The sequence below is a fragment of the Aotus nancymaae genome, unplaced genomic scaffold (assembly GCF_030222135.1).
Source record: "Aotus nancymaae isolate 86718 unplaced genomic scaffold, 86718_ANA_hifiasm-v0.15.2.pri h1tg000006l, whole genome shotgun sequence".
Taxonomy (NCBI): Eukaryota; Metazoa; Chordata; class Mammalia; order Primates; family Aotidae; genus Aotus; species Aotus nancymaae.
Window position 1 is genome coordinate 67,225,654 of NW_026988417.1, and position 24,848 is coordinate 67,250,501.

The window sequence follows — 24,848 nt, forward strand, 5'->3', positions numbered from 1 at the left end:
TGAGAAACATTATACTCAGTGATAAACTGACTGTACAAAAATAGTTAAAAGATATTTTTTAACAAGAATGGACAACTTAGAGAGGAATATGAGCGAATTGAAGGAGCTGAAAAACACAACACGAGAACTTCGTGAAGCATGCACAAGTTTCAACAGCCGAATTGACCAAGCAGAAGAAAGGATATCAGAGGTCGAAGATCAACTCAATGAAATAAAACGAGAAGGCAAGATTAGAGAAAACAGGGTAAAAAGGAATGAACAAAGTCAACAAGAAATATGGGACTATGTGAAAAGACCTAATCTACGTTTGATAGGTGTACCTGAATGTGACGAAGAGAATGCATCCAAGCTGGAAAATACTCTTCAGGATATTATCCAGGAAAACTTCCCCAACCTAACAAGGCAGGCCGAGATTCAAGTCCAGGAAATACAGAGAACACCACAAAGATACTCCTCTAGAAGAGCAACCCCAAGACACATAATCATCAGATTCACCAGGGTTGAAATGAAGGAGAAAATACTAAGGGCAGCCAGAGAGAAAGGTCGGGTTACCCACAAAGGGAAGCCCATCAGACTCACTGCAGATCTCTCAGCAGAAACCCTACAGGCCAGAAGAGAGTGGGGGCCGATATTCAACATCCTTAAGGAAAAGAACTTTCAACCCAGAATTTCGTATCCAGCCAAACTAAGCTTCATAAGTGAAGGAAAAATAAAATCCTTTGTGAACAAGCAAGAACTCAGAGAGTTCATCACCACCAGACCAGCTCTACAAGAGCTCCTGAAGGAGGCACTACACATAGAAAAGAACAACCAGTACCAGCCACTCCAAAAACACACGAAAAGGTAAAGAGCATCAACACAATGAAGAATCTGCATCAACCAAAGGGCAAAACAGCCACCTAGCACCAAAATGACAGGATTGAATTCACACATAACAATATTAACCCTAAATGTAAACGGACTAAATGCCCCAATCAAAAGACACAGACTGGCAAATTGGATAAAAAGCCAAAACCCATCAGTGTGCTGTATCCAGGAAACCCATCTCGCATGCAAGGATACACAAAGGCTCAAAATAAAGGGATGGAGGAAGATTTACCAAGCAAATGGAGAGCAAAAAAAAGCAGGAGTTGCAATTCTCATCTCTGATAAAATAGACTTTAAAGCAACAAAGATCAAAAGAGACAAAGAAGGACATTACATAATGGTAAAAGGATCAATGCAGCAAGAAGAGCTAACGATCCTAAATATATATGCACCTAATACAGGAGCACCCAGATACATAAGGCAAGTTCTTAAAGACTTACAAAGAGACTTAGACTCCCACACAATAATAGTGGGAGACTTCAACACACCACTGTCAATATTAGACAGATCAACGAGACAGAAAATTAACAAGGATATCCAGGACTTGAACTCAGACCTGGAACAAGCAAACCTAATAGACATTTACAGAACTCTCCACCCCAAATCCACAGAATATACATTCTTCTCAGCACCACATCACACCTACTCTAAAATTGACCACATAATTGGAAGTAAATCACTCCTCAGCAAATGCAAAAGAACGGAAACCATAACAAACAGTCTCTCAGACCACAGTGCAATCAAGTTAGAACTCAGAATTCAGAAACCAACCCAGAACCGCACAGCCTCATGGAAAATGAACAACTTTCTCCTGAATGTTGACTGGATAAACAATGAAATGAAGGCAGAAATAAAGACGTTCCTCGAAACCAACGAGAATGAAGACACCACATACCAGAATCTCTGGGACACATTTAAAGCAGTCTCTAGAGGAAAATATATAGCAATAAGTGCCCACATGAGAAGAAAGGAGAGATCTAAAATTGACACCCTATCGTCAAAATTGAAAGAGCTAGAGGAGCAAGATCAAAAAAACTCAAAACCTAGCAGAAGACAAGAAATAACTAAGATCAAAGCAGAATTGAAGGAGATAGAGACACGAAAAACCCTACAAAAAATCAATAAATCCAGGAGCTGGTTTTTTGAAAAGATCAACAAAATAGACAGACCACTAGCCAGACTAATAAAAAAGAAAAGAGAGAATAACCAAATAGATGCAATAAAAAATGACAAAGGCGATATCACCACAGATTCCACAGAAATTCAAACCATCATCAGAGATTATTACAAACAACTCTATGCACATAAATTAGAAAACCTGGAGGAAATGGATAAATTCCTGGACAGCTGCCTCCTGCCAAGCCTAAACCAGGAAGAAGTCGAAACCCTGAATAGACCAATAACAAGGTCTGAAGTCGAGGCAGCAATTAAGAGCCTACCACCCAAAAAAAGCCCAGGCCCAGATGGGTTCACAGCCGAATTCTACAAGACATACAAAGAGGAACTGATACCATTCCTACTGAAACTATTCCAAATAATCCAAAAAGAGGGAATCCTTCCCAAATCATTTTATGAGACCAACATCATCCTAATACCAAAACCTGGCAGAGACTCAACAAGAAAAGAAAACTACAGGCCAATATCCATGATGAACATAGATGCAAAAATCTTCAATAAAATAATGGCAAGCCGATTACAACAGCACATCAAAAAGCTTATCCACCATGATCAAGTAGGATTCATCCCGGGGATGCAAGGCTGGTTCAATATACGCAAGTCTATAAATGTAATTCACCACATAAACAGAACCAAAGACAAAAACCACATGATTATCTCAATTGATGCAGAGAAGGCCTTCGACAAAATTCAACAGCCCTTTATGCTAAAAACCCTCAATAAACTAGGTATCGATGGAACGTATCTCAAAACAATAAAAGCTATTTACGACAAACCGACAACCAATATCATACTGAACGGGCAAAAACTGGAAGCATTCCCTTTGAAATCTGGCACTAGACAAGGATGCCCTCTCTCACCACTCCTATTCAATATAGTACTGGAAGTTCTAGCCAGAGCAATCAGGCAAGAAAAAGAAATAAAGGGTATTCAATTAGGAAAGGAGGAAGTCAAATTGTCTCTATTTGCAGACGACATGATTGTATATCTAGAAGACCCCCTCATCTCAGCCCAAAAGCTCCTGAAACTGATAAGCAACTTCAGCAAAGTCTCAGGATACAAAATCAATGTGCAAAAATCACAAGCGTTCCTATACACCAATAACAGACTTAAAGAGAGCCAAATCAAGAACGAACTGCCATTCACAATCGCTACAAAGATAATAAAATACCTAGGAATACAACTAACAAGGAATGTAAAGGACCTCTTCAAGGAGAACTACAAATCACTGCTCAACGAAATAAGAGAGGACACAAACAGATGGAGAAACATTCCATGTTCATGGTTAGGAAGAATTAATATCGTGAAAATGGCCATACTGCCCAAAGTAATATACAGATTCAATGCTATCCCCATCAAGCTACCAATGACCTTCTTCACAGAACTGGAAAAAACCACCTTAAACTTCATATGGAACCAAAAGAGAGCCCGCATAGCCAAGTCAATTCTAAGCAAAAAGAACAAAGCAGGAGGCATCACACTACCAGACATCAAACTCTACTACAAGGCTACAGTAATCAAAACAGCATGGTACTGGTACCAAAACAGAGATATAGACCAATGGAACAGAACAGAGGCATCGGAGGCAACACAACATATCTACAACCACCTGATCTTTGACAAACCTGATAAAAACAAGCAATGGGGAAAGGATTCCCTGTTCAATAAGTGGTGTTGGGAAAACTGGCTAGCCATATGCAGAAAGCAGAAAATGGACCCCTTCCTGACACCTTACACTAAAATTGACTCCAGATGGATTAAAGACTTAAACATAAGACCTAACACCATAAAAACACTAGAAGGAAACCTAGGCAAAACCATTCAGGACATAGGCGTAGGCAAGGACTTCATGACCAAAACACCAAAAGCATTGGCAACAAAAGCCAAAATAGACAAATGGGACCTAATCAAACTCCACAGCTTCTGCACAGCAAAAGAAACAGTCAATAGAGTGAATCGGCAACCAACAGAATGGGAAAAAATTTTTGCAGCCTACCCATCTGACAAAGGGCTGATATCCAGAATTTACAACGAGCTAAAAAAGATTTACAAGAAAAAAACAAACAAGCCCATTCAAAAGTGGGCGAAGGACATGAACAGATGCTTTACAAAAGAAGACATACATGAGGCCAACAAGCATATGAAAAAATGCTCATCATCACTGGCCATTAGAGAAATGCAAATCAAAACTACATTGAGATACCATCTCACACCAGTTAGAATGGCAATCATTAAAAAATCTGGAGACAACAGATGCTGGAGAGGATGTGGAGAAATAGGAACACTTTTACACTGTTGGTGGGAGTGTAAATTAGTTCAACCATTGTGGAAAACAGTGTGGCGATTCCTCAAGGACCTAGAAATAGAAATTCCATTTGACCCAGCAATCCCATTACTGGGCATATATCCAAAGGATTATAAATCGTTCTACTATAAGGACACATGCACACGAATGTTCATTGCAGCACAGTTTACAATAGCAAAGACCTGGAACCAACCCAAATGCCCATCGATGATAGACTGGACAGGAAAAATGTGGCACATATACACCATGGAATATTATGCAGCCATTAAAAACGAGGAGTTCGCGTCCTTTGTAGGGACATGGATGAACCTGGAAAACATCATTCTCAGCAAACTGACACAAGAACACAAAATCAAACACCACATGTTCTCACTCATAGGCGGGTGTTGAACAAGGAGAACACATGGACACAGGGAGGGGAGCACTATACATGGGGGTCTGTTGTGGGGGAGTGGGGGGGACAGCGGGGGGGGTGGGGAATTGGGGAGGGATAGCATGGGGAGAAATGCCAGATATGGGTGAAGGGGAGGAAGGCAGCAAATCACACTGCCACGTATGCACCTAAGCAACAACCTTGCATGTTTTTCACATGTACCCCAAAACCTAAATGCAATTAAAAAAAAAAAAAAAAAAAAAAAAAAAAAAAAAAAGATATTTTTTAATAAGTTATTCAGTTGAAAGTAATTAGCTTATACAAAATTATGATTTAAATAAATGCTAGAAGGAAAAAACGTCCGGTTTTTTTGGTTTTAAAAGAACTTCACAGCCTTTTTCTAAATCTTACGTTGTCACAATGTATGTGTGTGTGGTGCAGGAGGTAAGTTATTTTATCTCTTTTCCCTTTAAGTCTTCTTATAAATGGCAGAGTCATTCAGGAAACAAGCCATTTATCTAAGACCTAAAGTACATTTTGTGTTATCTATTTTAAAACAAATTATCTAGAGATAGTGGAGGACCACTATTCAAAATTTAGACATAGACAAGCGCTTCTCTGCCTCACACAGAACATTTTAACACACCTTTCCCAAATCCTTCTTTCAAGTATGAAGAAACTAAACTACCACCTGCAAATCAATCATAAATTTCTTCATAATATTTCTTCAGCAAATGCTTAGGGTACAATTTTGTGTAAATTTGTTAAAGTATCTTAAACAATAAATTAAAATATTAACCAGCAAAATATTTTATAAATAAGTGCTGAAACCAAATGTGCTTTCTGTATAACTGTTAGCTGACAACTGTCCAGATGTGAATTCCTTTACTCTGGCACTCAAGTTAATCGAGGTTTTACTGTATACAGCCCAGAGGTGGAGCATGGGCTGAAAGTGGGAGGAGAGTGAGAGGGGTGAAGCAGTTGAGAAGGAAATATCTTCTAGGGTGCTATTACATATAAGTATTTCAAAGTTTTGCAGGCCTCAGAATTTATACTTTAAATTCTGTTGATAAATATCATTTGTTGAATCTCAAATGTATGACAGTTAAACAGTTTCTCAACATATTCATTCATTTGAAGAAATTCTAACATAATGTTGTTCTAGAGCCTGCAAACACATTACATTGTTACCATGTACCGTTAATCCTCTTTTGTTGTGTAATAAGTCGGCCTCAAAGTTAGTGGTTTAAAATAAATCTGTCATTTCTGATATACCTGCATGTTACTGTGAGGTTCTTCTGTTACACTCACTTTAGTGGGTGCAGTCAGAAGCAACTGAAATGGCTAAAAATAAAAAATGGCTTCATTCACATGGGAGGTGGTTGGTGTTGGCTGCTGGCTGTGATTTCTTCTGGGGTACCTGGGTCCTTCTCCTCCTCTTTTTTAAGTATAATTATTTTACTTCCATGAATAAACAGAAACGAGGGATGGTAGGAGGGAAGGAGAAGAGATAAGAGAAGAGGAGGGAAAAGAAGAAGGAAAAGGACAGAAGCAACAAATTAGAAAGAAAAAAATAGCATAAGCCCCTCCAACTCCCTCCTCCTCTTTCTTCTCTCCTCTCTTCTGTCTTCTAGTCCTTCTCATCTCTCCTCCCCTTTTTTGATCCTTTTCCCTTACTTAAAAATCTTTAATTTCTGTGGGAAAACTGAGTGTATTTCGGCATAAAGATCTTAACTTAGATCTAAACCTCCTTATCTCTATGATTTCTAGGTATGATTACATACCTGCACAGGGTCAGGTATGTAACAAGATTATTAATATCAATAAATTAATATTTGATTGATGAATGTTTATATGAAGATACACTTTGGTAGTACCTATGTAATTGACAGAAAATATATACAGGATATAAACTTAACAGAGCTTTGTTATAAAGACTCATAGCTTATACTAACTTATACAAGTCCATGCTAATATAAACATATATAATATATTAATCCAACTGCAGTTTGAGTGTATCCATATATACACTAATAGGATTAGTCTTCTTTCTTTCTTTTTCTTACTTTTCCTAAGATTAGGTATTTTATATGAAATCTATTTTTAGTAATGTTCTTTCTATCATCTCTAATAAGAAAAGTATAGACTCTTAGAGTCAGATATTTCTAGGAAGTTAAACAGTGTTTTTATTTGATTCAACAGGAAGTTATGTGACACTCTATAATCTAAATACTATATATGTCTGCTTACATTTTAATTTCATAGTTTATACACTTTGATTAATTTCAAATACAATGTTATTACATCTGGAATCTTTTCTGAGTTTTCCCAGTGCCTAGAAGGAAAAGATAAAAGCCACGGTTGGTTTATCAAATGTGCCCAGGACAGTGACAGCCAGCAGGAGGAGTGCTGGTGAGCTCTGAGTACCCATGACTGTCCTCGATGTTGATCCTGGTCTGGATGGTGGAATCAATGCTGCAGCCCACTTGCATGTGCTCTCTGCAACCCTGAGAATGTTTCATTGCTCTCCTCGTACTCTCTCTCCCCACTAAAGAACAAAAGGTACAGTTTACCAAGTAACATTCTTGTCACTTACAAGCCAATAAGGACACTGACTGAGTTTGTTTTTCAATTACTGTTTTAATTGGGGTTTTAGGGACATGGTGAGATGAGCTTGTTGAATAGACAAATGAATCTATTATGTGCTGGGGGTGAAACTGCACTATTACAAAGGAGTCAATGTCAGTTGTGGTTAATGGTGACTTACAGAATGGACTCTTGAGAATATCTATGCAACTTTACCAATAACATGTTTGTAAAAAGTAGGGAATTAAGATGCATTTCCTTAGGAAGTATTTGCTTTTGGATTTTGTACCATTTAAAATATTAATAGAATTTATCAAACTAAAACTATATGTACAGCTTAGATATGCTGCAGAGAATATCAAGTTCAGATTATGACATTTTTCCTATCAAAAACTGCAAACTACAGTTTACTTGTTGTTTCAAGATAGCTGTTTCTGTAGGCTTAAAGTTTAATTAATTAAGAGTGACCTATGAGCTTTGATTTCACTTCTTAAGCAGTTTCATAAGTGACCTTCCTTATCCCATAGTGACCACATTTTATTTCTGAATTCCTTTTTAGGGAATTTTTTAAAGCAACAGCAACAATTCCAACTAACTTACACTAAAAAGGGAAAGATTTATCACTTTTAATGTGGAGGACAAAAATGTCAGTAGAAGTATTAACCTCTTCACAGGTGAACATGAGGTTCTGGATGTGGTATGGTAGACCCCTCAGCTTCAGAGCCTATGGATCCAGATTCCAGGTTTTAATTTTAAGCAGAGCAGAGAAGTCAGAGACTGATGAGGGGCTTATGCTATTTTTTTTCTTTCTAATTTGTTGCTTCTGTCCTTTTCCTTCTTCTTTTCCCTCCTCTTCTCTTATCTCTTCTCCTTCCCTCCTACCATCCCTCGTTTCTGTTTATTCATGGAAGTAAAATTAAGAGAAGTCAGAGACTGATGCCCTGCTGTTGGGGTGATTTATTACTCTGCTGTAAACACAGCAACTCCAATTTCTTCGTTTGAGTTTCTGCAGAAGAAGATAGCAAACACTCACAACAGCCCCTTTGTGAAGTCAGGAACTCAGTTGTGCATAGCAATGGCCAGTGTTGTTAGGCATTCTCCTATTATGAGCTTACATTTCTTTCTGCCTCATTTTCCATTTTTGCTCCTCCAGATTCTCTGGTATTATAATCCTTAATACTTCCTTTGATGTGACAATTGTGTTCCTGTCCTAAAAACCTGGGGTGCTGCTGTTGTCCTGGGGTAGCATTGAATACAGAGTTCCCAGAGGGCTTTCTCAAGATAAACACTCTATCAAGTCCATTCAAAATTCCAATAGGAAGAATGCTAACTAATGCAGTCAAATCTTAAAACCATTATTTTTGGTATATTGGTAAAAAAGAATTGAAACAATATGAAACTTAGTAGTAGTTATTAATACCTGAATGTTAGAAAGATGAGTCAAAATTTTGGTCAGATGTTTCCACAGGTGAAGTATCCAGGCACTTGCTTTTCCTGCTTCTATTGATAAGAGTTTTGAAAAAGAAAACATTTTACTCACCATTTCACTGCCAGCTTTAACTTTTTGATGTTAAGTCCCCTGAAGTCCAAAGAAGATATATTTAGCTTATTTTGTGTAATAAAATTATGCAGGAAGTATTGTAGTATATGAAATAGTGCTTAACCTCCTCTGATTTCTGTTTATATAAATGTGTTATTAATATGTTTTTCAAAATTCTCCTGCTTCAGTCTCCCAAGTAGCTGGGATTATGAGCATGTGCCACCACACCTGGCTAATTTTGTACTTTTGGTAGAGATGGAGTTTCTCCATGTTGGTCAGGCTGGTCTCAAACTCCTGACCTCAGGTGATCCATTCACCTTGGCCTCCCAAAGTGCTGGGATTACAGGCATGAGCTACTGCAGCCAGCCAATGTCTCATATTTTTATAGGAAAGGGCTTACTTAGAACAGTGAAGCAGTAACTCAGTCCTATTAACTCTGTGCCCAGAATAATCCAAATAACTGAACTTTTCCTTCTCCTTTAGTAAGGCCTGTTCAGCATAGTGGAATGTATCCTGGTGAAGATTGGCTAGTAGATTATACTCAGATGCCCCCATGTAAAGGATTTAAATATTTATTAGTATTCATTGGCCATTTACCAGCTACATTGAGGCTTTTCCATTGGCCATTTACTGGTTAGATTGAGGCTTTTCCTACCCGGTCTGAAAAGGCAATTACGGTTTCTAACCTCCTATTTAAGGCAACAATTCCTAGATTCAGGCTTCCTAAGAGCTTGCAAAACAATAATGGCCCATCTTTCACAGTGACAATACCCAAAACACATCTCCAGCCCTAAGAATTAAGTACCCCCTTCATTTAGTATGGACACCACAGTCTTCAGAAAAAGTAGAAAGGGCTAATCAAACTCTAAAAAATACTATGCCAGGAAATGTCAGAAACCTGATTATCTATATTGCCTGTAGCTTTGTTATGGGTTCTAGCTGTTCCCAAGAGAAATCTGCAGCACAACACTTTTGAAATAATGTATAGGAGGCCTTCTTAACTACAGACTTCCTAATAGACATCAATACTTTCAAGCTACAAAATTATGTACTCAACTTAGGACAAATGCAAAAAATGCTCCTTGAATATGGAAATCAAAGACTCCCTTTCCCTACTAAGGAAGAGAATATTGTTACAACCCAGGCAGTAGACTGGGTCCTATTAAAAACTTGGAAGGAGGCATCTCCAGCAGATCAACTTTCCCCAAAAAGGTAAGGTATCCTATCAAGTTCTCCTCAGTACATTACCTGCAGTTAAACTTCTTGGAATAAACATCTGGGTTCACTTAACTCAAATGAAACCTGTCTCTTATGAAGTCCCACAGCCCGACAGAACACAAGAGACTCATCCCATTTCTTCCTGTGAGCCACCCAGTGACCTGTTCAAAAGAAATAAAAGGGGTGGGTAACCTAAAGATATGGGTTGATATTCTATTTTTGCATATAAGCTGGAATCACACAAAGAGTAACTTACTTGCTAAGTAGGCACATACTGTAGCTTCTCTACATAATCCAACAAACTGTTGGGTATGTAGAGAACTGCCACTTTCCTTTACTTCCATGTTGTCCTAGTATATTCAACCAGCAAACCTAAGTTTATGGGATTTTATTGTGATTGGGAAACTGATCATTATAAACATAGTCCCTTTTTTCCCATGTACCATAGCCACACAAGCCTTAGCCCCTTCCTCTCTTATGGAGAGACAAGAAAGCACCTTTTTCACCTAATTAGGAAACAGCTAAATCCCACCTCAACTTTAGGTTATACTGTACACAATACATGTGGGTGGATGACAGTTGTTCAAGTACAGATATCAGGCAGAACATGTCTATGTTTTGAAAGGTGCAATAATAGTCACCACCAGACTGAAACCCATGATATGGGATGGTTGCCTCCTCAACAGTGTAATCAGACCCTTCTTTTAACAGATCAAATGTGGATAGGATGGCAACATAATTTGTAAATAATGGGTGCCCGCCTTTCCCCTTGGGGATGGTTATGGGCTTGTGTAACTCATGGCTAGTTGTAATTACTTTATGATTGGGCTGGAAGGTGTACATGGGGTTGTCCTTATATCCTGGGACTTATTCTTACCAAATTGGACTCTCTCCTATCTAACTGGAAAATTGTAGAGGCTCACCATAGGGCATCAAAAACAGTCTTCTTGCTGGTTCTGTCTGATGGCTATATTTTCCCCACAGGCAGCCACAATCAATCTCAAGTTACAAGTTAAAGCCTTGGCCAAACACATGGGTGCAGCTTTCAATAATACATGCCATGCCCTTACCCTCTTAACTGAGGGAACGTCTCAGATTAGGCAGTTGGCCTTACAAAACCATATAGCTTTGAATATTTTAACAGCAGTCCAAGGGGGAGCTTGTGCTTTGATCAAAACCAGATGTTGTATGTATACTCCAGACTATTCACATAATATTGCCCAGGCTATGAAAGCTCTAGACACTCATATCTCTGCCACTGATGCACTGTCACTTGACCCTATATCACCTTGGTTCCAACAACTACCCAGTTCTTGGAAAGCCTTTCTGTTTAGTTTACTTAGGATGATTTTACTTATTTTGCTTTGCTGTCGTGGAATATATTGCAATTGTACTTTTTGTGTGGGAATGCGAGATAAGCTTACTCAATGCTTTCTTAAGTTGGACACATTAATTTTCCAGATTTTGCCTTTTGCCGGGACTCCTTTATAAACAACCCTCACCATACCAACGCTTTCTGACTGAGTTCCTCTCTACTCTGAATACAAGAGACTCTATAGTTGGGCAGGAATATCATCACCCCTGTTCAGCCTAAGGAAGTTACAAAAGACTGATCTTTGTCTTTCTGCAACTTTTAGAATTAAGCATCCTCTTGTAAAGGGATTGGGGAAATATGTCAGAGGCATTCAAACTACAGTGACTCCATCTTTTTTATTTATTTTTTCTTATACTTTAAGTTCTGGGGTACATGTGCAGAAAGTGCAAGTTTGTTACATAGGTATACACATGCCATGGTGGTTTGTATCCATCACCCTGTCATCTACATTAGGTATTTCTCCTAATGCTCCATCTTAAGTGAGGGCTAAGAAAACATAAGGCTGGGACTTGCTGGGCTGCATTCCCAGAAAGTTAGATATTGTTAGCTCTGGAAGTTTACAGTTAAGGGAACAGATTGATAACATTTACTAAACAGACCCAGACTTAGGTGTGTCCTGACATCTCAATATATTGAGAACAGAAGCATTCCTAATTTTTCCTGAAAGATACTAATACAGGAATTAAGAAAACGAATCCTTCATCACAAACTCTTGTAGCAGAGCACATCTCCCCATGATATTTTTTTATCTTATACATAAACAAGTGATGTACCTAGGGTGAACATATTCTTCCTTTTTTTTTTTTTTCCTTTGAGATGGAGTTTCGCTCTTATTACCCAGGCTGGAGTGCAATGGCGCAACCTGCCTCCTTGGTTCAAGCAATTCTCCTGCCTCAGCCTCCTGAGTAGTTGGGACTACGGGCATGCATCACCATGCCCAGCTAATTTTTTTGTATTTTTAGTGGAGACGGGATTTCACCATGTTGACCAGTATGGTCTCGATCTCTTGACCTTGTGATCCACCCATCTCGGCCTCCCAAAGTGCTGGGATTATAGGCGTGAGCCACCATGCCCAGCCCCATTCCTCTTGTTAATTTTGGGAACACCCTACTCTGTCCATGGAGTAGCTGTTCTTTCACCACTTTACTTTCTTAATAAACTTGCTTTTGCTATGCACTGTGGACTTGCCCTGAATTCTTTCTGCCCAAGATCCTAGAACCCTCTCTTGGGGTCTGGATTGGGACCCCTTCTTGGTAACATCTTTCTGGCGACCATGAAGGGACAATACTGAGGAGACACCGGACCCAAAGGAAATAGACTACAACACCAATTGGTTGACTTTGGGTAAGCAGCAGGGTACCTGGGTAAAGGATAGGATTGGGTTAGAGGCCCAACTTAGAAGAGATAGAGTCTCTCCTGACAGAGAGAGTTAAAGTCCCCTCTTAATAAAAGGCAAGGACACTTGACCAAACCTGGGTTCCAGGCCCAACTTTGGAAGGTTAGGTCCATCCTAAAATTTATGGGGTTAGAGGCCCCTCTCAGTTGTTCCTCTTGGCTAAGAATAGATTTGGCACCATGGGATGGTGACTGTTATGCTCTTTGTATTAATCTGCCTTGTCCACTTTGCTGCATGAATCAATTTTTTGGTTGCTGTCTCTGCTTCACTGTCATTTACAGGGACTTCAGTTAACTGATCTTAGAGATTTTAACTTTCTATTCCCCTGTGTGCCTCCTGATTTATATCCATTTGCTTGTGAAACACTGGAAACAACAAACACTGAAGGCTTCATCTCTAAAATTGCTGATAGAGATTTGGTATTTAAGCAATAAGATTACATAGATGTGGTTATATTCTGTTTCTTAATAAACTTACTTTTGCTTTGCACCATGGACTTGCTCTGAATTCTTTCTTGTGTGAGATCCAAGAACCCTCTCTTGGGTCTTGATCCAGACTTTTTTCCGGAAACAGCATTGCTCAGGAAACCTCAGTCACTGTGGTCATTGCTGTTTCCTGCTGACAGCCTCTCAAAACTATGATGTGTCACGTAGCATTCTTTTCCTACTTCCTTCATCCTGTGACCACCACCTCAGATAGGCTCGTGTCCCACTTCCTGCTGTAACACTTTCTATAGGACACTGCTTTGTAATTGCAAGTTCTTGGCAATTTGGTGTGAAAAGCAAAATTTTCATATCTACTTTGTCTAAGACAGAGACACAGACAATGTCCATGGAGTTGGCCTGAGGACCGAAGGCAAGAACCAGGTTTCCAGAGCCTCCGTAGCATTAATCCCTGCAACACTTCAGAAAGCATATTCTGTTATTATCCTCATTCTATAGACGGGGAAATGAGGTTGAGTGAAGTAAAGAAACTAGCTCAAGATCACAGTGACAGAGCTGGAATTTACTCCAAAGTCAATCTGATCATTTGAAATCTGTCTTTAACCACCATGCAAATAAAAGCATCTCTTTTGTCCTTTGAATGTTCCCTGTTGCATGTTAGCAAGAGCTAGGCAGCCAGCACAGCAAGCTTCAATGTTTGAGGATAAGGACTTTGTCTTAGGTGTAAGGAGTGGTTTTATTGAACCCTTAGGTGCTATTTGTAAACATTTTTCAGCGTCTTCTAAGTGGGGGTTAGAGAGTGAATGCTACTATTCATGGAGCTTCTCGAATGGTTTGCATTTATTTACTTATGTATAGTTTACAAATATTCTTCTTTCTCATCTCATTCATAATTAACTAATAACCTCGGAACTATAAAGAGATTATTGTTTTTAACTTTTTAGCTGTGAGAAAAGCTCACAGAAGTTGTTTCTTGCTACTTAAAGGTTGTTGTTCCCTTACTTACCCAGCTACTTGGGACAATCCAGAACTTGATCTCCAGTACTGAGGCTGCCAGCCTCACCTTCTTGCTTGTACTAGAGGCAGTTACCCAAGGTTCAGAATTCCGGAATGAGTCCTGAATCAGAGACAAGTAGATACCTCACGAATGTACAAATGTCCTTCCTTTCCAGGTTTGGAGTGTGGTTTCTTTTAGATTATTGAGGTCTTTCTTCCTTTGACATGACAGTTGTGTTTCTGTCCTAAAACCTGGAGTGCTACTGTCATCCTGGGGCAGCACTGAATTCAGAGTTCCCCAGAGGACTTTCTCGATAAATGCTCTATAAGTTTCTATCAAAATTCCACTAGGAAGTATGCAAATGAATCCGGTCAAATCTTAAAAGCATTGTATTTGTTATATTGCCATAAAGGATCGAAACAACGTTAACCTTAGTGCTAGTTACTTATATCTGAAGGTTAGAATGTTGAACTCAAATTTCAATCAGAAGTTTCCACCAGTGACGTACGTATTCAACTACTCACATTTTATGCTTCTATTATGACACAAATTGCTTGAGTTTTGAAAAACAAAATAGCCACCATTTTACTGACATCTTCATTAAATTGTCAGCAAGCATATGAAAAATTACGGAGCAAAAGCAATAAAATGAGATCCCTTGTTAAGATAACTATAAGAATGTAATTTTTTAAGTGAAAGCAAATTTATTAAGAAAGTAAAGGAATAAAGAATGGCTACAGGCATTCCATAGGCAAAGCAGCAGCCTGAGCTGCTGATTGGCCATTTTTATGGTTATTTCTTGATTATATGCTAAACAAGAGGTGGATTATTCGTGAGTTTTCTAGGAAAGGGGTGGGCAATTCCCTAGAGCTGAGGGTTCCTCTCCTTTTTGGACCATATAGGATAACTTCCAGAAGTTGCCATGGCATTTGTAAACTGTAATGGGGTTGGTAAGAGCGTCTTTTAGCATGATAATGTATTATAATTTAGTGCATAATGAGCAGTGAGGCTGAACATAGGTCACTCTCTTCTCCATCTTGGTTTTGGTAGGTTTCAGCTGACTTCTTTATTGTAACCTGTCTTATCAGCAAGGTCTTTATGACCTGTATCTTGTGCCAACCTCCTATCTCATCCTGTGACTTTCAATGCCTAACCTACTGGGAATGCAGCCCAGGAAACCTCAGCCTCATTTTACCCAGCCCCTGTTCAAGATGGAGTTTTTCTAGTTAAAACGTCTCTGACAAATTACCCCCCTCCATATTTTTAAGGAGGTAAATTGGGGTAGCAAGGTAGTAAGGAATTTCTTGTAAAAAGGGCAATATATATCAGTGATTCTCCCATCAAGGGCAAGACCATAGTTTGGTAAAGCACATTCTTTACTAGGTGAGAGCCAAGGGGAGAGGTAGCAATCAACACATAAAATTAGGCATAATTCATTGTTTGATTTATCGGTATAGCAGATTGAAAGCTCAGAAAAAAAAACTTTGAGAAATAAATATTGATATAAATCATCAGATTTTCAGCAAAGATAGTTCTTGTTTCCCCCCAAAATAAAAGAAACATTTCGCATTTTTAAATATTTTATTTTCATGTCTTTTGTGAAAACATCAATAAATATCAAAAAACAAACAATGCATAATTAACATTAAAAAAGGCAGTATGCCTTACAAGGTAGACATAAAATGTCCAAGGGATATTAGAACATTTTAGTTCTTAAAGCTTCAACATGAGAAATGTTGACCACACACTGTGAAATCTTTTCAATAAATAACAATTGACATTCATCTTTACAGTTACAAAAATAGATACATATACACTCCCCTGCCTTCACATTAATCTCACTGGTCATTTGCATGGATTCCCCCAGCCTCTATCACAGTGGCTGACATGTTGTGGGTTCCTCAAAAATATTAGCATAATGACTAGAGAATATCTGCAAACCTTCTCTACCTTCAAATTAAATAGGAATCAGTATTGAACTAACTTGGTTTTGACATAAAATAAACAATAAATACAATGGGACAGTGTGCAAGTAGATTCAATAATACTCAATATTTTACATGTAAAATATTAACATAGAATCTTCAAAAACAAACAAACAAATAAATAAATAAATAGAAAACTTCTCCTAAGCCATGCTCAAACACATTAGGCGCAGTCCAGGTGGCCTCTGCAGCTGTGTCTCTCTTTCCTCTCCTGTTCCTATAAGGGCAGGGCCTCCTTCAGGAACGGCCACCAATGAGCTTCCTCCTTCCTTCTGGTCAGTTGGATTTGCCACTGTAATGAGAAAATGGGTGCCCTGAGTAGGTGCTCAGGAAAGCGGACTGCACAACACTCTTCTCCTGTCCTGCTCCCCCAGGCTCTAGAGCTTTCTGAATGCAGTTTCCCCAGCCTGGCACCCAAGTGGCTACTGCGGGTGACAACTGTGTTGTGTGGCAGGGACTGCTAAGCTTAGGATGCTCTTTTAGGAATGGGGTGGGGCGGGGGTGGTGGTCTCCACTGGATTACTGGATTAAAAACAGCCAGAACCTGCTGCTCTTTGTCATACTGGGCCTCACTTAAGCCTCACAGCAAACTCATGATGTAGCTACTGTTATTTTCACTGTGTTGCTAAGTCTCAGATAAACTAAATAATTGGCTTTGAGTGACATGGCTAATAGGTGGTGGCACCCACATATGTACCCAATGCAATATCATTGTGAAATATCTGCTCTTCACCCTTAAACTTTTACAAAAAACCAGGAGTCTGCTTTTCAGGTCTGAAGTTCAATAGGAACTAGGGGAAATGAAGCCTGTGTTTATAAACAGGTAGAAAGCACTTCAGCACAACTGGCAAACTCCAATGAACTTAAACGAAGGCAGTTTTACCTACATTCAAGAACGAGGGAAGAACCTGGGTGGGGACCCCGATCACTGGGAATATCCTCTGGCACCAGAGCAGATTAATAACCTTCATGGCAACTTTGTAAAAAGTAATTTTTTCAGTCCTTCAGCTAACCCTTGGGTTTTCCTGATTTACTATTCAGGTGCCAGAAGCCAGTTTTTCTGACCAATGGCTCTAGTCGCCTGTGTACATGAAAACCATAACTCACCTGTTCAGAATCTTTTCGATGATTTTCTTAACCATGGGGGATGCGGGGTTCAGACAAGCTTTCTGCCCATTCTTGAGTGTGGCTCTGCAGAGAGAAGGGAATCCGTGAGGCAGGAGGTCGGGCTGGGGACAGGGTTGGGACAGCGGGAGGGTCTGGGACCGCGGCGGTGGCAGCGGCAGCGGCAGCGCAGGGCGGGACTTACATGACTTCGGTTTGGTCGCAGTGGGGTCCCGGCCGCTTCACTTCCACACTTTGGATGTTCTTGAGGTGAATTCCCTGCAGGGTCTGCAGACAATGGCAGCGCAGTTCATTGGCCAGGGGCGCTCCTAGGGAAGAAGAGACTCGCTGATTGAGCGGGGCCGTCGGCGCAGGGCGCCCACCCCAGCCGCGTCCCGCCCCGGGGTCCCCAGGACGCCAGGACCCACCTGCCGCGCGCCGGCCGGCGACCACCAGGAGCAGGAGTAGCAGCGCCACCCGCAGGAGCCGGGGGTTGCTGGAGTCGGCGGAGAGCGCGGCGCGGGCCATGGGGCTCAGCAGGCGGGTCTGGCGGCGGTGCGAGGAGCGGGAGAGCTGGCGGGGAGGTGCCTGCGGCCCGGGTCTGTGACTCCTGGCGATCGGCGAATCCCTTTTATGCATGTTTGGGGCTGGAAATCCCGGATCCCCCGGGCCAGGGAAATTCCCGGAGCTCCTGATCGATCGGGAGTCCGGAAGGAAAGCACAGGCCCCGCCTCTGGGGCGAAGTGGGATCGGGTCACTCATGAGTGACGGCTGAGTCTGGCTGTCTTGCGTAACTCCCGCCAAATGTGGGGTGTTCGCTTTCTGCCCCAAATCCCTGAAGGGGGAGCGATAGCCCGCCGCCCTCAAAGAAACGGAGATGCTGCCTGCGAGGGGCGCTTCGTGAACCCAGTGCGGCGCGTGGCGGATCGCATCCCTTAGACACACGTAGGGACCGCGCTACATCCTTAGGAGAGGAGCGGGGAGTTACTTCTCTGAAAGACATTTCAGTTGCTGGGACTGCAAGAGTTAGGGCAAGAACTACCGCAGTATCTATCCTGTCTTTGAGTTTTGCAGATTTCATTCATCTTTGAAATAAACGCAGTCTTTAACAATACATCTGTCATTTCAGATTAGGCGTAAGAGCTTTTGTCTTCTTCCTGGTGCTTTATGATCTTAAAAACAAATTATCACTGTGTGTGTGTGTGTGTGTGTGTGTGTGTGTGTGTTTTAATGTAGTAGAGCCAGGGATTGGGTGCAGGAACAGACCATTGCCAAGGGTAAATTCAGTATTTATTTTAGTACACAGTTTTGCAATCTCCCATCTTCCCCCTCTTTGAAACCTTGGAACATCTCGAACTCTAGTAATTCCAGTAGCATCACTTTTTTGTTGTATGGGAGGCTGTGTTTTGATCCATGGAAGTCACTGGGGAGCTATAAAGGGCCTATTGGGCTCCAGCGGTCTGCCTTTTCTAGTACTGTCCCTGGGCAGAAAAGGCCTTAGACACCAGAAAGGGAGCAGGCAATGAGTCTCTGCTTGTTTACTCCTCTAAGCACAAGCAGACGTTTCTGATATATATATATATATATATATATATATATATATATATATATATATATATATATACACACACACACACACACACACACACACACACACTAGATTACTAATATAATTGCATTACCATGCCATCTGTATTTACCAGCATCCTGGGATTGGTTCCCTTTAGAGAAACAGCTATCAAGGAAATTTTAGTTGTAGAGGAATGTCAGTAAAGCATTTCCAAGCCTGTTTAGCTGATGCCTTCTCACTGGATTACTGACTTTTCACCATCAATTTCAATGCCCCATTCCCTTTAAAAATTAAGCTGTAGGCCTACAATACTTTGTCTTAATTATTGGCAGTGGATGCAGACTTCAGGGATATGTAAGATACTCTGTCACTGCTATAAGAAGGGCTGGGAATGGCAGGAGAATAAAGAAACAGGACTGCCTTAGGAATAGAGTGTTCCCTGGATGCCCTGCTGTAGAGAACACTTGATAAGGCTCTCAGGGTTGAAGTCTCAACTACACCACTAACTTGCTTCATGATCCTTGGTAATTTGTGCTTTATTTGCTCATGTTTCTCCCCTGTAGAAGAGCTTATAATAGTGCCTGCCTCACAGGGTTGTTAGAAATGTTGATTGTTAACATGTGTAAACCATTAGCGCATGTGAAGTGTTAAGTAAATATTTGTTAAATAACAAAATAGAAGTGGTGTTTTACAACCTTACTGTCACAGGCTGAATGTTTGTGTCTCCTTCAAATTCAGATCTTGAAGCCTTGACTCCCTTATGTGCTAATATTAGAAGACAGAATCATGGGAGGTAATTAGGTTTAGATGAATTTATGAAGGTATGGCTCCCATGATGGGATAAGTGCCATTATAATAAGAGATCAGTGAGCTTTCAGTCTTTGGCTGTCTCTCCCTTTCTGCATTATGAGGACACAAGAAACCCACCATCTGCAAACTGAGAGAGGGCCCTCACCAAGCATGAAATCTGCCAGCATTTTAATCTTAGACTCCCCAGGCTCCAGAACTGTGAAGTAATTTTTATTTAAGTCACCTAGCCTATGGAATTCTGTTATAGCAGCTCAAACTGACTAAGACACTTAATTAAACAGAACCACTCCGGTAAAGTCTCATGAATACAGAAAATAAATAAATAAATAAATAAATAAATATTTCCAAAGAAACATATTCTAATTTATCTTTAAAGTTTTTCAGTATCAAAAATTTTAAAGAAGCATGCATTTATATTCTTATGGCATATTAGAATAATTTTTGATCTATTGCTTGTTTGAAATTTTAGTTTCAATCACTTTCCATATAAAATGAAAATAAGAGTAGAATTCTACCTATCCATTTATTAGAAAAGATTTATGAAATGACTTTGCCTTGGGCATTAACAACTAACTGCCCAAACTTCTTTATTTTGTGCTAAAGAACTAAAGAACAATAGAAAAAATCTGTTTTTAATAATTGCCAGACCCATCCCAAAGTATTGATGTGAGTGAATACTCAGGAAGAGTAAAATTTCTATTTATCCACAGTAACAGCCACCCTAAAACATGAGAAATTTCAAGAATCAGCTCATCATTTGTAGAATTATGTATGTTACTCCTAGAACTTGTTTACCTATTTGCTTTTGAGAGGGAAGTAGAATTCTTTTTCTCTTCTTAATATACCACTTTCTATGATATAACTTATGACAACACCATACCAAGCTTCTGAAGTTTTTAAGAGCACTGGTGTTCTGAAATCTACCATAATAAATCCCTACTTGTCTTCACAAAGTTGAGTGCCACTGTTACAGGCACAAGTTGTAAACCCATGCAATTACTAACACAAAGATACTATCTCTAAAATGGAAGCATAGCTTCCTAAATTCCATTCTCTTCTTTAATTTTTATTGTATCTTTCAGATTTGACTAGTACAATCTAATATACTTGCAAAATCTGGGCTTACTGCTCTGTGCCGAGCACTAGCATTCTTGCTAATTGGGCAGCAAAATGAGTGGTGTGGCTCTGCTTTACCCTGACTTGCCTTGAAGACTTTCCTGATATAATTTCCAGCATAAAGCTTATTCCTCTAGAGGAATAGATTAGAAAGATAAATAAGAATTACAACTGATTTTAGAGGTAGATCTACGGGGGTGGAGATATGGGACTCTGGAATTACAGAATAGAAGACAGATAACAGGATTGATGATAAGACTTGATAGTCCTCACTCTATTTATGCTTAGTGACTCCTTTGCTTTCAAGTTTTGCTGCCACCTATACAAAGTGGACCTTGGTACAACCCCTTTGTTGTGTCTGACTCCATGAAGAAATACATAATTGACTTAGTTACATACTATGTGTATTTCTTGTAGCTGACTCCATGAAGAAATACATAATTGACTTAGTTACATACTATGTGTATTTCTTGCTATTTTTTTTTTCCACTAAAGAAAGAGTTAAGGCAGCCTCTCAACGACCAGAGCCTAGGAGTACTTCATAGTATTATAAACATAGCAGTTGATGTGTTCTGTGGGGTTTTGTGATTTTTTTGAAAACATGGTTTATATTAATTGTGTTAAATTTTTCCTTACTGGCTCTGGCACCCCAGATTTGGGTTGTGGTCCTGCTGAAGAAAACTTCTTGCTTGTCTGTGGTTCTTTAGTGGGTTGCTTGTTAGCTCAGGGTTTGTGACCACCACACATTGAAACACGTGCTTTGGAGACAAAGCACTAAAAGAAGAGAAGGGAAGTAATAATTATTTATTAGATTTCAATTCTTGATTAGATGCAGTGTCTGAGATTTTCAGTGCACTGTCATTTTAATAATTTCAAGAATGCTGGGAGGCTGGTATCATAAGTCTTATTTTATAGGTAAGGAAACTGGAGTACAAGGTCTTAGAGGTGGAATTAAATTCAAATCCAAGACTGACTCAGAAGCTCGTGGGTTTAAAGCCAGTCTTTCTCTAGACAAGGAAGGAAGTGATTGGGGAAGAAGAGGACACATGAAAGAATCTTAATTAAGTCTATAGAAGAGATTTTAGTATTTTTCAACCTTCCCAGAAAATAATGCATTTATTAAAATATTTAATACTGTTTGGATTAGGAACCAAACAGACTTGTAGAAGTGATGACAACTAGTAGCCCCCAGAGTCCCAGCAGCCCAGAGAACCTCCAGCTTATTGTGCCATCAGCTGCAAAATTCACTCCATGAAGTTCCCAATGACTCCCAACACCATATCAGAATCTGACATCAAGATTGAAGGCAGGGTGGGAGTGGTATCTCCCACCTGTAATTCCAGCACTCTGAGAAGCCAAGGTAGTAGAATCACTTGAGACCAGCAGTTCAAAACCAGCCTGAGCAAGGTAGTGGGACCCTGTCTCTATTTAAAAAAAAAAAAAAAAAGATTGAAGGCAGATGGCAGCGTAGATAAAAGATTTAGCTAAGCATCTTACCTCTAGCAGCTCTCAAGGTATCTTAGAAGACACTAATGAGAAGGGAGATACCACTATAACTGTTAAAGCTTGGTTCTGTCATCAAGAGACTAGAACAATATTTCAATACGTATAAACTACAAGTCATAATCCACTAGAGGGTCATAAAGTCAGTTGTGTGGGTTGTAACCAGTATTTAAAAATACAATGGAATAAAATATAATAAAATTAAAAAATACATATGCCATAATGCATCACATATTGTTAGTTAAATTGTTATGACACTTTTGTGTCTTATACACATGGGTAACTGTGTAAAACTAAACATTTGTCACACAAGATCAAAAAAAGAACTTCCAGGAGTAAAAATATTCCTTCAGAGATGTTAATATATTGATCAGGGCTGTGACTATATAATAAGTTCCCATTTTGTAGACAGTATCTGTTAAGAATTTCCAATCAAGAAAAAAAAGAGTTGAAGCACATTCCATTTTAATTTCATCACTCCCCAAAAGTTTGCACAACAGGCAGCTACAGTAAATTGCTGCGTAACTTGAGCTTTTTCCAGCAGAAATGCCAGCTTCAGAGGTTCTTGCTGATAAGGGCGGCTGTTTGGCAGTGTTCTCAGCAGAGTTAAAAGATTAACATAGCACCAATGTTGGTTCACTTAGCAGAATTTGTTTCAGTCCTTTGGTCAGTTCGGCCACACCGATGAATTATTATATCCAGCTATGAATATTGCTTGTGGCAGGTACAAAAGGGAAATTAAGAAAAAATTAAACTTTAATACTTTACCACTGGTATCCCACTTCCTTGTGTGTTAATTTTTCAAAAAGTCAATTGAAGTATTTTTTCAATTTTAACATTCTTTGCTTATTTTTGCCAAAATCTTTGTCTTTGCTAAATGTCTAACTCAACTTACCAAATTGTCTATGATAGTACACAAAATAGCAATATGCTAATATTAAAATTATAATTATGAATAATTAATAATAATTAAAATGTTATTTTATGCATTTTGTATCTGGAAGAGGGCTGAGATTGTGCATGCGTGTGTGTGTGTGTGTCTGTAACATCTCCTTACACACAGATACAAACTTAAGAGATGGATACCAAATATATACCCATTTTTCACATTATGAAACCAAGCTATCTGCCATACTAAAAAATTTGGAACTCAAAATGTGGGTGAAAGAGAAACTTTGAATGTTTATACGTAAGTGAGTTGTATTTGTATTTTAGCAAAATAACTCTTGTGGCATTGAAAATAAAATGTAGGGGAAATATTTAGGTTACCTGGGATAAGTCTGATCCTTTCTAGATTGTTTCTAAGATTTCTTACTGTGGCTTCACAATACCCTTTAGTCTTGGATTAATTTGACCCCCATCACTGAGGCAATACCTTTCTGAGAACTGCACATTTGAGCCTGAAGCATGCTTTGACTCTTTCAAGACCAATATTAATCCTATATGCTAATAATGTAATCACATTCTTTGTTTCTATTATAGAATTTTGTTGAATTCAACAGCATATATAAATTGTTTGTTGGATACAAATTGAAAGTCTTTGGACTACCGAGGAGTTTCCATAATAATGTATTTAGCTGGGATGTAATCCTTTTCTTTTACATCTTTATACTCATTTTTTCTCTACTTTGCATACATATCCATGATAAAATTAGATAGAAAATACAGTTTTGTGAGATAAAATGTTATAGCTCTCTTGTATACCTGCAACAATTACACTTGGAACATAAGCAATGACAGGGGCTGTATTTTAAATTTTAAGGTCCCAACAGTCCCAAAAGTCTAATCTCTACTGTCCTTCAATTCATTTCCTTTAAATCAGATTAAATTTGACCATATGCTTTCATTCCACCAAGGAGAAAACTACTCAATCTCAGTCATTATTGTAGCTCCCAGACCACACTGTCTGAAAGTAAAAAAAGTCCCAAGGGATTTATGCAGAGCAAAATACTTAGGGCCGTCCAGCTGTACTTTGGCTCATATTTGTTTTCCATAAAAGGATAAACATTGACATGGTCATTTTAAGTGCAGCACTGTGCAGCTTTTATCCATTCCGTAGCAAAGAAATCTTTGCTAAGGTTGGTAATACCAGTGCTTGCTAGTCTCTTAAGTACAAATACTGTCATGCTTCCAGAGTCCTGTCACCTCCCTGGAAGGAGAGAGCAGTGAGGAGAAACAAAATTGTTAATTCTGGCAGTGTGTGAAACAGTGTGACTGCCTCTTTTCCCTTCCCACTCCTCCATCCCTGTGCACCCAGCCAAGGAACAGATGAAGGATAGCTCATGAGTTCAAAAAGAAGGGGAGACCTTGAGAGTGGTAAGAAAAATAAAACAAAATAATGAAAGATTCTCAAGAGAGGGAAAAGAGAGGCACATCCAAGGAATTTGAGGCTACTTAGCAAACTTCGAAAGTCTGGCCAACTGGTAATCCAAGATTCAGGAATGAAGATTTTGAAATGAGAAATAAAATGAAAGTAGCTGAAAT

The 24,848-nt window shown here is 39.3% G+C and overlaps 1 protein-coding gene across 1 annotated transcript; it reads right to left on the reverse strand.

Moving 5' to 3' along the window:
- Positions 1–15,844: 15,844 nt before the first annotated feature.
- Positions 15,845–17,970, reverse strand: CXCL2 (C-X-C motif chemokine ligand 2). Its single transcript, XM_021666103.2, has 4 exons — positions 17,794–17,970; positions 17,571–17,694; positions 17,369–17,452; positions 15,845–16,553 (listed from the first exon to the last, which is right to left on the reverse strand). The coding sequence occupies exons 1-4, from the start codon at positions 17,891–17,893 to the stop codon at positions 16,538–16,540; spliced, it is 324 nt and encodes a 107-aa protein (XP_021521778.1). The 5' UTR covers positions 17,894–17,970; the 3' UTR covers positions 15,845–16,537.
- Positions 17,971–24,848: the final 6,878 nt, after the last annotated feature.

Excerpts from the sequence above, each read along its gene's own strand:
- CXCL2 (XM_021666103.2), bottom strand. The coding sequence starts at position 17,893 with ATGGCCCGCGCCGCGCTCTCCGCCGACTCCAGCAACCCCCGGCTCCTG. Across the intron at positions 17,695-17,793 it reads CGCCGGCCGGCGCGCGGCAG|GAGCGCCCCTGGCCAATGAA; the intron begins GTGGGTCCTGGC and ends CTTCTTCCCTAG. Across the intron at positions 17,453-17,570 it reads TGCGACCAAACCGAAGTCAT|AGCCACACTCAAGAATGGGC; the intron begins GTAAGTCCCGCC and ends TTCTCTCTGCAG.